Source organism: Ammodytes marinus, assembly GCF_949987685.1.
Source record: "Ammodytes marinus genome assembly, chromosome: 23".
In the NCBI taxonomy this organism is placed as follows: domain Eukaryota; kingdom Metazoa; phylum Chordata; class Actinopteri; order Uranoscopiformes; family Ammodytidae; genus Ammodytes; species Ammodytes marinus.
The window spans coordinates 18899165-18914347 of NC_137227.1; the positions used below are offsets into that span (position 1 = coordinate 18899165).

Consider the following 15183-nt stretch of genomic DNA (forward strand, 5'->3'; position numbering starts at 1 on the left):
GAGGTTGACAATTTGATTTTGCTATAACTCCCCAACCAAACATCGCACATTCAAAAACTTGACATCCACTTCTTCGGTACATTGAGCCGCGTCTTTCTACCCAACGTAAATTTGCAAATGTCATCCATAGGGGGCGCCAAAAAGCAAAGAAAACGCGTTTGGGGCTATAACTTCCACACCGAACATCCCACAGTCAAACACTTTATATCCACAGATGCCCACAAGTCAGCTGCATCTTTTGAGATAGGCCACGCCCATTTGCATATGGGATTTTCTTTCGCTACATTGCAAAAACTGTGTCAGTCACCAAAACACACTCCTCCTACAGTTTTTCTCCGATTTGGACGAAACCAAAAGCATTATGCTCTACTGACTCCCACGAGCAAATGTTGTGTAAAGAATTTTTCTACGACCATCGGAAGACCAAACGGTAGCGCTTTAAAGATTTGCACATAGCTACATTTTACCAAACTGCTCCTAAATCCAAAACGATTTATCCTATTAACACCAAACTTCACACATGTGTTTGTCCTATGGTTCTCAGGCTGGTTCTACTTTTTCCTTAAATTGCTCCAAAAGGGGGAGCCAAAAACACACTTGAGCATCTTTCTCTGCCATTACTTTTGTCTTTTGGTCTATAACTCCCAAACCAAACATCCCACATTCAAAAACTTTACATCCCCGGATTCCGTGAAGCGAGGGGCCGGCGCCGCGGACGACGACGCCCGATCCCGAGTCGCGTGGGAGGCTTGGCCCCCGTTCACAACTGCTTGCAGTTCTAGTTTAAGTTGTAATCTGATCTGGATTTAAAACTTGTTTTCAGTTCACCCAATTTTAAATATTTAAAATGTAGAAAATAAAGCTATGAAATAGGCCATTTATAGTCACATGTTTACAAAATATGCCATAAGTGTATTGATTAGAGCTGCAACGATTAATCGACGAATCGATTATTAATCGATTACTAAAATAATCGCCAACTATTTTGATAATCGATTAATCGTTTTGAATACATTTTTAATAAAAAATGTCCAAATTCCCTGATTTCAGCTTCTCAAATGTGAATATTTTCTGGTTTCTTTAATCCTATTATGACAGTAAACTGAAATACCTGTGTGTTTTGGACATAACAATACATTTGAGGACGTCAACATGGGCTTTGGAAAATGTATCAAGATTTTTCACCATGTTCTGACATTTTACGGACCAAAACACTAGTCGATTAATAATCGATTAATCGAGAAAATAATCGACAGATTAATCGATTATCAAAATAATCGTTAGCAGCCCTAGTATTGATATAAGTTGAGCATGGTGCGGAGTGGAAAAGTATATTTGCAATCTAACACTGGCTTCTCTGATGTTTCTGTTTTAGTTTGGGTTTTACAAATCACTGATGAAGCTGATTGATTATGTAAGTACAATTAAGGCTAAGTTTACCTAATTGAACTGTCCCCACCCCCCAATTAAAAATTTACTTTTAAAGAGAGTTGTTTATATACAGTGCTGCTTGAAAGTATGTGAACCCCTTGAGTCGTTTGGAATTTTATTGAGTTTAACCATTATTAATTCATTTTTATTTTACCAGTTTTTTATATGAAATAACAGATGTCTGTTTATCAATTCTACATTTTTCTTTTCCAGAAATCAATTGTTAAAAAAAATAAATCAAATTATTTGCTAACTTTTATGTATGTGTATGTGAAGAAGTTTGTGAACCCTGAGATGAATTGCTTAAATCGAGCAGGTAAACAAAATCAGGTGGGCCAAATTGAGTGAAGAAATGGACCAATGTAATGAGAGATCTTTAGGGAAGAAATTGGGCGGCACTAGATAAAACAGAGATAAAACCAGGTCAGTTGGGCCCACCAAAGTGAACCCATATAGGCCAGACATGCCAAGAGGAAAGAAAATCTCAGAGGACCTCAGGAATAAAGTTGTGATGTTGCACATTTGTCTGGGGACAGCTATAAATTAATTTAAAAAAAGTTTACACTAGATAAAATTCCAAAATGCTCAAGGGGTTCACATACTTTTAAGCAGCACTGTAAATGTAAAACAACCCCTCTGGTCTGATTAAAAATAGAGGTTTCATTTTACGTTCATTCCTGGCTTTGTCTGTAAGAACAATGATATTCACTTAAATTTTAAAATGGCTAAATGAATTAATTGCAACAATGCATTGCTGTCCCTTGTGTGTCTTTGTCATCTTAACATTTTTTGTTTTGTTTCTTCACTTCCTGTTTTCCTGATGTAGCCTGTGTATAATGATGGAAACACCACAGTCTTTATCAATAACATTTCACCAAGTGAGGCCAAGGACCTCAGAGAAACTCTGAGAAAAATCTGTCCTGTCAGGATCTTCCTGCCTCTCCTCAACAAGGTATTGACAAACATATAGAAGTACGCCTAAATACGGGGCTTTAAAAACACTTCCTTATAGTATAACCTGCTACGTATGTGTGCTTGTCTGTTTTAGATATTTGTAGAATTAGAGGATTTTCACGCGGCTGATCGAATGGGAGTTTGGTACAGTCTCCTGAAACAAGCCCCTGGCCACGAAGTCCACAGAATCGGAACTGAACCCTCTACAGCATTAGGTAAGTTTGTTAAAGAAAATTAAAATAATGTACACACAGAATGTTGATTTAGTTGATGCAAATAAAAGGGTTTGATTTGTAGCTCAGTCAGTGCGTTTACATGAACTTTTTGATCAAAATTATCATTCAGTCTTATTGTATCACTGTTGTTCAGTTTTGATACCAATGCCGAGGTATGATGTGGTCAAAAATGTGCTGACAAAAGAATAGTCACTCATAGCTTATGCTTTAATCGCATTCTCCCAGGAGAGGGATCTCAATGGGCAGGCCACAGTACTGTCTCCGCTGTCACTTTGGTTGTAAACAACATTGTTACAGCATTACACAAAAAAAGCACTTTACAGTACTTTTTATTGATCTTTCAAAGGCCTTTGACAAGTTGATCACCATTTGCTCTTACAGAAGCTGCATGACATTGGTTTTGATCATTCTGCATGTAGCTGGTTTAGGGATTATCTGTTTGATAGGCACTGTCAGTGACTGAGTTTTCAACGGTTACAAACGGTGTCCCACAGGGCTCAATTTTGGGTCCAGTTCCTTTAAAAATGTATATAAATAACATTGTTTCATCGCTAAAACTGTCACGTCTATCTGTACGCTGACGACACGGTACTGTATTGCATTTCTGGTTTCGGTGGCCCAATCTATTCAGAACCCACAGAGTTATTTAAACACCCTGTGTTTTTATATGCAAAGGTTGTGTGGTTCTCTATTAAAGATAGACGTGACACACATTGGCACATTTTATTTTATAAAGCCTTAACCAGGAAGCTTCCGCATTATTTAACAGAGATGCTGCAAATTTCAGAAGGGCTTTATCAGACCCGCTGCACTGACATACTTATGCTTTATATTCCCGGTCTGAGCTTGGAAAGACAGCTTTTAGCTTCAGTGCCCCTGACTCCTAGAACAATTTACAGCAACAAATTAAAGTGAATACCATCATATACTTTAACCAATTAAAACAAACTATCTTAAGAAGCGGCCACACTACACGCGTTACACACGTACAGACGCGTATAAAATCGTCAATTTTTCCATAGGGAACCATTGGTTTGCGCGCGTAGATGGCGCGTAGATGCTGCTGTAGCTGTGTTTGTTATAGCTGCCTTGCTGTTTGTATGAATTTTCCGAGCGGCGTGAATATGCAATGCTGTTTTAATGCTAGGCTATTTGTGCTGTTCAGTTGCTGTTTATTTATCTTTTGGCACAGTTGTTGGCCGTGTTGTTGTTGTTTTTTATCTAATTTTTTCCCTATAGTCCCTCCCTGACACGCTCTACACCAACAACGTTGTGCCAAAGTGAATGGACAGTCCCAACAGCCAATAAGAACAGAGAAGCGGAGTCTCATTCTGATTGGTCAAAGTGTACACCTCATGTTAACTTTGACCAATCAGAAATCACATACCCCAGCTTTAAGCAGTTTAATTTTAATTCCAGACATTCTAAATCTCTGTCTAAATGTTTATTGTTTCTCTTTATCAGTTGTATATTTGATGTATTTGCATTTGTTTAAGGGTTAAATTAAAAATGAAATCTGTAATTTAGTCTGCGTATGTGAATATTCTCTCTTTGTGTCTTTCTGAAGGTGAGAGGCAAATGTAATCAAATGTATTGAAATTAGGGGTGTAACGGTACACTAAAGTCACGGTTCGGTACGTACCTCGGTTTTGAAGTCACGGTACGGTACAGTACGGTACGGTTCATAGTTAAGGGAGAATGAACAGCTTTAGCTGTCAGTAACTAGCTGACAGTATGTAACATACAAATAAAATGCATAACAAATATAAAAATACTGCTGCAATTCTCCAATAAATAAAATACTTATTAAATACTAGTGTAGGTGCAGTAACTAAAATGGCAATGAAAAAATATACAGTAGGCTATTAATGGGCCTTTTTGACTTTAAAAAAAGAAAATATTGATGCAGCTCTCTTAACCCATTGATGACTATTGCAATCTAGGATGCATGTCCTTAATGCCTGAGGGTTTTCTGAAAAAATAGTACGAATTGTCAAGTCTACCAAAACCTTAATATCTAAGCCTGCGTAGCACATAGAAACATGAAATAAAATACATTTAAAAGTTAAGGTTCACAGGTTTCATTTAAACATGCTCCCTTAGCGCTTACAGACCAACAAATTTTTCTAAAAATCGTCAAAATTAGATGGGGGAGAAAATAAATAAATAATATAAAATATTTAAAAATAATGTGCTAAATGAGGTTATAATCCTGCTTCCTTTTAGCATGGATAGTAGTGACTGAGTGTGCAGTGGAGGGATAAAGATAGACAGATATAGGAAGGAGAAGATCGCTTTATTTTATCATTTAGTTCAGTTATCACTGGCACCATAAATCCGACTTCCCAGTAGGCTACAACTGGAACGCAGACTGTCGTGCTGCTGTCGGGAGCCGATCAGCTGGTCCAAACGGCTGTATACCACGGAGATGAAAATGAAACTGAAACTTAACTATCGCCTGGCTGGGCTGAATTTGAGTTGGAGCAGCAAAATATAGCCTAAATTCATAAATATTGTTAATAAATAGATGCAATGTGTTGTGTGATTTTCGTCAGTAGCCTATAGTAGACCTAGATGCTGCGCTCCGAACGCCACAAACTGTTCTGTAATAGGCCTACACTATCGCCCCGTATTTTTTTTATTATTATTTATTTATTTGTTTTTAATTTTTTTGATTGGCGTGATTTTCGGCAAACCACACAACTTTTGGGTGGTCAAGTGGTCTTAAAAAAACAACAAAACCCACCTCACCAGTGACGGTGCACTCTATGTTGTGCACGCCATGAAAATTAGATAAAGTAACAATACTGCGTTACACAGCATCAGGCAGGAGATACAATGTGGCATAATTTTTTCTTCACAGTAACGGTGATAGTAACACCTGGATGTTGCCTTCTAAAATGCGCATGCATGTTCGACGTGTTGCCGCATAGGCGATCGCAGTGAAACAATGCCCCTTCTGCCGACATTGTTCCAAACGTCTATCACTGTTTTCATAATTCACCTGGAATCTTAAATTATCTCTCAAACGGGATTTGAATAACAGGGGGACGCCTCCAAGCTCCGGTTTCCTGTTGACTTTCGTCATGCAGTTCGCTCTCTGTTCGATAGCACTGTATAACATTCTTTATTTGCACTACTGATAGACTGTAAACGAGGGGGGAACGCTGCTACAACTGCTAGTAGGGATGCAAACGGAACACTAGAGCGGAGATCTGTTTATCTCTTGCTCTGACCGCAGCTGGGAGGGACTGCTGCGTGAAAACTCGGCCGCCTGTCAGTGCTCTGGGACGGGGGGAGTGGCCGCGGAGTCACCTGCTGCTCGTTTAGAAGTTAAGAGCGATACATGCTTTAGCCACAGCCAGGGTCTCCAAAAGTCACCAATAACACCAGAAGAAGCGGCTAGATTGGTCGCTGGTCGCTTTTTTTGAAAAAAGAGTCGCCAGAGGGGTCTGAAAAGTCGCTAAATATAGCGACAAAGTTGCTAAGTTAGCAACACTGCCTGACCCTCATGCTCACCATGGAGATAAGAGACTCTCATTCGCTGGCTGCTACTGCGCACGTGCGAGCCGAGCCGGAGGCTAAATGGTCCGGGGGGAACTCAGACGACAAGTTTTAAGTTCCACACAGCAAAACAAGCCTGTACATTCGCCATATAACGCTATGTACGCCACGAACGGACCGCGGTCCACCTCTGTAACACCAAATACGTGCCTGTACCGTCACGGTACGGTACAAATACATGTACCGTTACACCCCTAATTGAAATGTACACTGGTTTTTGGTATGTGCAGCACCAAGACCCTCTGGGCACTTCAGCCCACCAAATAAAGGTGTTCCCATGGGTAGCCTTTCACCATTTTGGATCCCTTTGAAAAGGAGCCCCTTCCTTTTCCCAACTGTGGCTCCTTGGTTCAATGTCCCAGGTAAGAGAGACAGTTGTTAAAGTCTCACATTACCAAGTTTGATAAAGTATTGCCAAATATATCACATAAACATATTCAGTGATGTAACTGTTTTTTACATGTTACATTTTTAATTGCAAGATTACCTGACAGTCAGAAGAGAAGTAGACTTTTTGGTAAGCCCTTTTACATAGCTTCACCCAATACATCTTGTTTTATATATCATATTCCAAACCTACTAATTGAATAAGCATCATTAAATAAATTAAACTTTTGGTTTTGAACATTATGTCTTCTAGAATGCCAGTAATCATGGTTCCAAGTACTCCACAATCATGTTGACCGGTCTGCGAGAAAAAGACGCCTATAAGCACGAGGATGTGGTCAACCTGGTCCGGGGTTATGTCCCACAACAGTACCTTCCCTTCTTGGACGACAACGTGATAGTCCTACCGTTGCAGAAAAGGGTAAGGAGTAGAAACCTCAGACTTCTACAGGCACACAAATTAAAAATTATTTTAATGGAGATGTTTTCTGTGCATATTTAATATATTTTACGTTATCGATAACGTGAATATGTCCATTTGCGATGCATCACAAGGGCGGGAGATTTTATGTACGATCTACAAACGGGATGCGATTGATGCGCCTGATAAACATTTTCAATGAGATGCAAGTGGGCAGATAGGTAATGGAAAAAATAATCATGAGTTGCAGCCTTAGATATTCTCCCTTTCCTCTCTTTACCTCCAGGCCTTTGTGTTCTTCCCCAATTGGACTACGTGCTGTAACTTTGTCAAAGGTTTCCTCAGAAATCCAAATTTCAAAGGCCAAAAGCTCTGTGTTCACATCGTGTTGGAACAAATGAATCCAGGATCTGATAAGGTATGGACACTGGGTTCACTCTGGGCTGTTAAAAAAAAAATATATATATATAATTGGTTTTGACTGCATTTAGGGCGATAAGTGACTTGTAATCTTTTTGCAGATGATGATGTACATGAATCTGATGAGGTGGAGCAATGCTGTAAGTACATTTTAATCAATTAAAAGCTCCTCATCTCTGAATCTTTGGTCCTTAAAAACAATACTTTTTTGTTCTTCAGGGAGTTCCTGACCTGAAGGACCTTGAGGACCGGTTGCTCTGCGTGAATACGACGGCGACGTCTTTGGCGATCATCAAGACGGTCATGGAAGTGGTCGGGTCAATCGCGACCTTTGTCAACGTACTGCCGCTGGCCAATTGGGTACAAGAACACAAACACCTGAACTTTTCACATTTAAGTGTTAAGAGAACAACACCAAAGCCAATGGAGTCCTGGGGCCTAATTTATAAAACTTTGGTATTAACGTCAAAGGGTGGCGTACTGAAATATGTTTGTATTTATAAAACAGTGCAAACTGACATCATAATCATCTCGAAATGTGGTGCAGCCTTTGTAGACTTCATACAACGCACATAGCACACAACGGCCCCACATTAATAATAATTTAAAGTGACTGCTTGATTGTAATTGAAGTAGATCTCACACAGTTTGAAGTTGAAAATCCAGTTTGAGAGGTGGCGACGAGAAACATGTAGTTTGATGACATCATCCTTGCATTCAATGCCAAATCAAAGTTAGAGCTGTGGTTTTAATTAAACAAGGGAAACTGACAAAAAGTTGTCTTTTAAAGTTCAACGCAGAAATAGTCTTTGTACATAAGGATCGATAACAATCGGTCAGAGACTAGAGAGGAAGCGGTTACCAGGGCTTCAACCATCTTTTTACATCAGGACGAGATACAATTTTAGCAGCTAGAACAGAAACATTCAAGCATGTGCCGTACTCCGTCTTCTGTGGGTATCCCACCTTTATAAATGAGGCCCCTGATTTACTTTTGTGAGAAAATCGTAAACCTAAACTAGAACTTCTGGACAATAACTAAATGTTCAGCGCTGGAGGTAGTCTTGCAACCCTTACGTTGTCAGGTTAACCAGAATTTTACTGTTGAATATCATAATTTATTTTTAGAATCTTAAACTTTTTCTTAAATATTCTAATGTCTTGCTGCTGGCCTCATCCTGTCCGTTGCTTTTGTCTTGATACGTTTTACATCTTGTCTTCTTCGTCTTTTCTCTTTTTCCATGACTGTCTGTTTTCTTCAGATATACATTGAGATGGCGGACCCCAGCGGTGTAACACATGTGTTGGAGAACTACGAAGGTGTCGTAGATAACTACACGGACAATAAAAGATTCAGATGCTGGTATGCATGTCTTCTTTTATAAGTTACAGTTTGAAATTGGGGTGAATTACTTTCACAATAACTCAAATCTGCTTTTTATCCCTTACTGTTGCACTGATACTGACAAACTCCTTTTTCTCTCCCCAGGAGAGTTAGTCATCTTGTGAGGTAAGTAAATCACATTTTAGGTTATTCTTGTCAGGTTAAGAGAAAGACATAACATGTTTTATAACCAGCGCACCATTGTGATGACTGGTATGACCCAAGGGCCAATGTTTAGGTGTATACAAGTCGTAGGCGGCGGCAGATAGAGGAGATGATAGACCAAAGGCTCAGTTAGTTTTGGGTTTACTTGACTGAAGTATGAAGTGAGGACCATGTATTGTACGTGACGGACATTGACTGCAACAGGCGACATGAGTAAGGAGGTGATCGGCCAAAAAGGATCTTTTAACTGAAGGTGATCCAATGAATCTCATAACTAGGGCCTGTTGACTAGTGAATCAACGTTGCAGTAGTGTGTGCTGAAGGGGGCATTTGTGGCAAACCGAATAGAGAAGTGGTAAAGTGTGTCATGTTTTGATGGACTGCTATTGCAAGCAACCCTGTATGTTGTCTCGCCATAATCCAGCATCGGTAAAATGGGCGTTTGAATAAGGGTGAGTTTGGCAGAATTGGTTCTAAGGCAATCGTATTAATGCTTATGGAGAATAGTGTTGGACCATTGTGTGAGAACCCTGCTTTCATTTGACAATCATTTTCTGTTTTAGTTTGAAGGACCTAAATCAGCATCTGCAAGACAAAACCAAGACCCAAGATGTGACACTTCACACCCAGCCGGCTCTTAAAATATATGCGACACGATCGAAGAAAAAGTTGAAAACAACATTTCATTCCCAGCCGGCTCCTAATGAACTCCTGGGTCCCAATCTGTCCCTGGTCTTGGGACAAAATGCAGATGTACAGGATCTAAGTGATAAAATGGAGTCACAAACTGTTTTGAGCTCAGGGAACACAATGCAGGTTGAGGACACATTTACAGATGACAGTTTACCTCCAGACGCCTATCTTTTTGATGAGCCAGATTTCAACATGGATGACTTTGTCACTCTTGATGAAGTTGGTGATGACCAGAGAGACAAACGCCCCGATCCTCAAAGCTCGTCCTCTTCTAAGCAGAACTCCAGGTCAAGAACAAGGAGTTCACATAGTTCATCTTCTGCTAAACGGACCTCAGTCTCTTCCTCATCCAAGTCGACTAAAGACTCACAATCTTCACACTCGACCACTAAATCGCCATCCAAACCCCGGTCCTCTGCCAGTGTCAGTAAGTCCTCCTCTTCTTCTCGACGTTCAACCGAAACCCCTTTCTCCCTTGATCAAAAAACGCAACCGAGCAAGTATAAATCTCCATCCAAAACATCAAATACTGCATCCTCCAGCTGTAAGACCCGCTTGTCCTCCACTGCAGGTAAAATGGAAAAGGTAACTGATGAGGCATTAATAGAGACTCATCTGGAGCACAAAGTGTCTGCAGAGGGCTTTACTTCAAAATCTGTTAGGTCAGAGACGGATATAGAAACAACAGAGCTGCATCTACCACCTCATGGACATGGATTAGAGTTGAGCCAAGCCCAGAGTGAGGAGAAAGGCCAACAGAAACGAAAAGCAGATAATGTTGAAAAACAAACACAGCTGGAGGAGGATAAGTTTGAAAATGACCAAATCCTCGATTCACTCGGTAATCAAACAGATGAACAAATGGATGATATGGACCAAGATGGTGTCTCCAAAACCCAGCTGACCGGATCTGAGGAAGGTAAGACTTTGCTTGAGGAAGACTACCAAGTCTTGGATAGTGTCGACAATGAAGGCGCAGCTCAACCAGAGGATTTCAGTGGAATGGAAATAGCTGGTCCTTTCCAAGTGCTAGATAGTGTAACCAAAGAGCAAACAGCTAAAGGTGATAAGGACGGTCACCTGGTCCAGGAGGATGGTTCCACAGTTCAGAAACTCTCTGAAGAAGATGCTCATCTAGTAGTCTGTAATTCTGATGATGCAATTAAAGGATTGTTAAGTCAAGGCCAGGAGGCAAATAATGAAGATAATATCCAAGTGCAACCTCCAAGGGACAAGGGAGATGGGATGAAGATTAGAAATATGGAGGATGAGGTCAAAGGCAACAAGATTTCAGTTGAATCCTGTAAAGCCATCAAAAATTTAGAAAATCCTGATAGCCGAATCCCAAAAGAAGATCAACCTCTTCAAGAACCTGAAAACAAGGACACTTTTATCGACCCTGACATAGCTGTAACTAAGCACGACACAGATGAGATATTGGATTCAATTATTAAGACTGCAACAGAAGATGACAGCCAGAAACATGAAACCTCCAGTGGGCACATACCTAAAGAAGACATTCGGCCAATAGAGGCAAAGGAAGACCTACATCGGGTAGCTGATTCTGTGGAAGATCAGTCAACAACTCTAGAGACAGGATCAGCGATTGACAAAAAGGAAAACAGGTCCAAGAGAGGGGACAAGACTGTTGGAAAATATATCACACCGTCAGAAACAGCCTCTCTATCCAAAAGTGAAGAGGAGGAATCCCCAAAGGAACAGGTCAGGACAGTTAAAAAATATCCGACACGATCAAAGATCGACATCTCTGCAAAAGTTTCTAAAAAAGAAGGGGTCATTGTGGAAATGGTAAATGATATCGTAGATTCTGTTGACAAACATGTTGAAGAGGCAACGACCACAGAAAAGTCTGGAAGAAGGAGGAGTGCAAGAGGAAAGAAAGATGATAAAATGACATTGAATCTCCTAGAATCATCTAAGAACCCGGAGACATTCAAGATTTTAGACTCTGTGGAGGACGAGACTGCTGAAGATAAACCGTCCGTCTCAACAAGATCTACTAGAGCTAAAAGCGAAAGAACAACGAAGAAAGATGAAATAATCGACTCTGTTGAAGACACCGTTGTTCAGGATGATCAGTCTGCTAAAATGGCGAAAAGAAGAAAGGGAAAACCAAAGAAAGAGTTGGAAACAACAAACAAGGAAAGTGTAACATTGCATCAGATTGTAGATTCTCTGGAGGACAATCAAGTACCAGAAGAGGTATCAGCCACAGAGGTTTCTGATGAAGGCAGAGAGAAAGATGCATCTCCAACAAAACAAGAGGCCTCAGCTGAAGAAAAGGACACACCAACCTATGGTACCACAGTTATGGAAGTGTTGGAAAAAACAATTGTCAAGGAGGAAACTCTTCATGAGATAGTGGATGAGAACCCTGCTGCAGAACAGTCTGATGAGCAAAGTACACCCAAAACAGACATTGAGAAAGAGGAGAAATCAACATCTAAGTCCCAGAGTGACACTACCATACTTGAAAAGGAGAGCAAGCTAAAGGAAGAGGATAACCTTGACAACGAAAAGGAAGAACTGAGGAAGAGACGAGCTGCACCAGATCACGAATCAGTGGACTCAATAAACCGAGAGGTACATTTAAACAAACATTTAGAAAACACAAATAAGTTTTACAAATTCATGCTTCAAATGCTTAAGATCTGCTGTCTGTTTTTAGACTCTGGTGACTCTAGATGAAGCCGTCTGTAATGAGGAAGAGAATCCGGACCAAGAGAACGCTGAGAAAACCTTGAGATCTGCTAAACGAAAACATGCTGAGGACACAGGTGTGTTAATGCATATTACAGTATACTACTTCATCATATATATTTGTATTTTGCTCACAAGAAAGCATTTGTGTTCATGTTACTAATTATCACAGGTGGAGGTAGTGTTAAGTCTTCTCTGTGGACATACTCGTGAATTATATTGATGCCAAAAACTACGAAAAAGTGCTTTTGGCATTATAGGTGACCTTTTAAAGTAAAAATGTATCGTCTACTTTAAGTTGATCATTTTGTGAAACTTTACTTTCTCATATACTCACATATTTTTCATATGTTCCTGTTTTAGAGGAAACAATGAACTTTGTGAAGGTAGCTGAGGTGGGAGAGGTTGAAGAGGAGATCAAGGAAGAGTTGACCAGGACAAGAGGCCGACCCAAGAAGAAAACCAGACAGACCCCTGGTAATAAAAACACATTTATATCTTTCAGACAATAATGAAGTATAAAGGAAGACTTCTCTATGTGGGTGCCTATCTTTAGAGTTTTTCTTCAACTACAAAGACCCTGTAAAGCCAGTGATTGCTTGACGTGGCCAAAAAGGACGAGTGTGTGTACTGTAACAGCGTTTATTAACCTTCTTAATAAAAGTTTAAAAAACTAACAAATCCATTCTATCAACTACAGTGAGAAGATCTGCCAGAGGAAAACAAGTGAGCACGGAAGTAGACAGAGAAGAAGAAAAGGAACCAGCTGTAGCCGATGTAGAACCTCCCACTTCTCTAGATGCCTCGTCACCATTGGTCACAGATCCTTCTGAGTGCCAAGAGGAGATCCAGAAGGCAGAGGTGGAAGCACCGGGCCAAGCCCACATCGACGCTGCCTCTGCTGGACAGGAGCCTGAACCGGAGCGCCCTGAGAACCAGACACTGGAGGAAGGAGAGAAGGAAGAATGTAGCAGGGCGGACAGTAAAGGTACAGCAACCTCGCTATACAAACCTTTTGGACAGGAGCCTGAACCGGAGCGCCCTGAGAACCAGACACTGGAGGAAGGAGAGAAGGAAGAATGTAGCAGGGCGGACAGTAAAGGTACAGCAACCTCGCTATACAAACCTTTTGGAATGACAAAGGGAATGTTCCTGAGAATTCTCTCAAGTGGATTAAAGTGTCAATTCTGGGATTACATTAAGGGCGGCAAATAGGGCTCATTTTGATTATTGATTAATTCTTACTTCTATTGAAAGTGTAATTCCGTTCTGATTCCCCGAAAAGTAATTTTTGTATCATAGGAAGCAAGAAGAAGAAGCTGGATCTTTCTCCCGATGGTTCAGAGAGCGCCTTGCATGGCAGCTACTGCCATCGGTGTATGAGTCGGTGTGTGAATGGGTGAATGTGATAAGAAATGTAAAGCGCTTTGGGGCTGAGAAAATCAGCTAAAAATCGCTATATAAGTCAAGTCCATTTACCATTTAAATGACTGAGATTTCCTTCCTTCTCTTCCACAGTTCTGAGTAAACTGAGGAGGGAGGCTGTCGGACCGGAAGCTAAGCGATCTCGTTCTCGGTCTCCTTGTGTCACTGCCGACTTTGAATTGCCGCCATTCAAACCAAACAATCCCCTCGGTAACACACACACACACCGCCATTTTAAAAATAGAGATGCAATAATGTTTCGTCACAATTGTACCTACTGTTTCACTGTCGCCCTCTACAGGTCAGGAGTTTGTCGTTCCCAAATCAGGATATTTCTGTTATCTCTGCTCTGTGTTCTACGTGAACGAGAGCACAGCCAAAGATCTACACTGCAGCAGCCAGAGACACTACAACAACCTGCAGGTAAAGATAAACACACACACACACACACACACACACACACACACACACACATATTTTTAATATTTGTATTTGTGTTAACAACAAAATACTTTAACAGACCTGCTGATAGATGCAATGGTTTGAAAACAAGCAATGAGGCATATATTCCATATATGGATAGAGGACCCAGCGCCTCCTCCAGATGTGCCAAAATCATAGAGAAATAAACAGAATCGAGCCAGACCCTTTCCTTTGGTCTTTGGCACCTTTCAACAGCTGGTCCTTAAGGACCTTTGTAACCAAGGCCTCCTCTGGGATACGGTCAAAAGTGCACCCTTTCTCCAAGATAGTGACCTCTGCTTATTTCCTTCACCACAACCGGAGTGTTCTCACGCACACTCGCACAAAATCAAACACACAAAGAAACACACACTTGCTCTAACACCGTTTGTGCTCTCCTGCTTCCTTTTTTTCAGAAACATTACCAGAAGCCTGAACAGAAGACATCGAAAAGTTCAACAGAAAGATGTCAAAGCTCTTTTTCTGATTGATTCCAGCTTAATGAGCTTGTTTTTGTTTTTGTTAAAAATTAAAAAGATTGAGCTGGACCAATGAAATCTAAATCATCGGCTTTGCTGTTGGCACCTTTTTTATATACATGATATGCACCGGTATCTGCCATAATAAATATTTTTCAATATTAGAATATTTCGCGGAATTGGGATTCAAACCCGCTTCAACTCTACAGTTTGTGTGCCTACATCTGTACAGTTACATTTTTTACAATTCTATTCTGGAGAAGCGTGGAAAACATTTTGAGTTTCATTATGATATCAATAACAATATGCAGAGATGTTGAGCTTCATGAAATGACACATGACCTCTTTTACTCATCAATAAGTAATCACAGTATCTTTTGAAAAGTTTTGTTTTCTCACCCTGTACAAGCGAATGTAGAATATACACCTGTAAATGTGTTT

The 15183-nt window shown here is 40.5% G+C and overlaps 1 protein-coding gene across 1 annotated transcript in view; it reads left to right on the forward strand.

The window, feature by feature from the left end:
• The window catches only part of LOC307269245 (uncharacterized protein), an 89815-nt gene extending 74632 nt beyond the window's left edge, over positions 1-15183 (forward strand). Inside the window, exons 37-46 of the mRNA XM_080052123.1 lie at positions 7633-7773; positions 8676-8776; positions 8903-8923; positions 9526-12259; positions 12345-12453; positions 12740-12853; positions 13077-13478; positions 13895-14011; positions 14103-14224; positions 14680-15183. Coding sequence (XP_079908249.1) covers positions 7633-7773; positions 8676-8776; positions 8903-8923; positions 9526-12259; positions 12345-12453; positions 12740-12853; positions 13077-13478; positions 13895-14011; positions 14103-14224; positions 14680-14754 — 3936 coding nt within the window. The 3' untranslated portion in view covers positions 14755-15183. The remainder of the gene's footprint in view (positions 1-7632; positions 7774-8675; positions 8777-8902; positions 8924-9525; positions 12260-12344; positions 12454-12739; positions 12854-13076; positions 13479-13894; positions 14012-14102; positions 14225-14679) is intronic.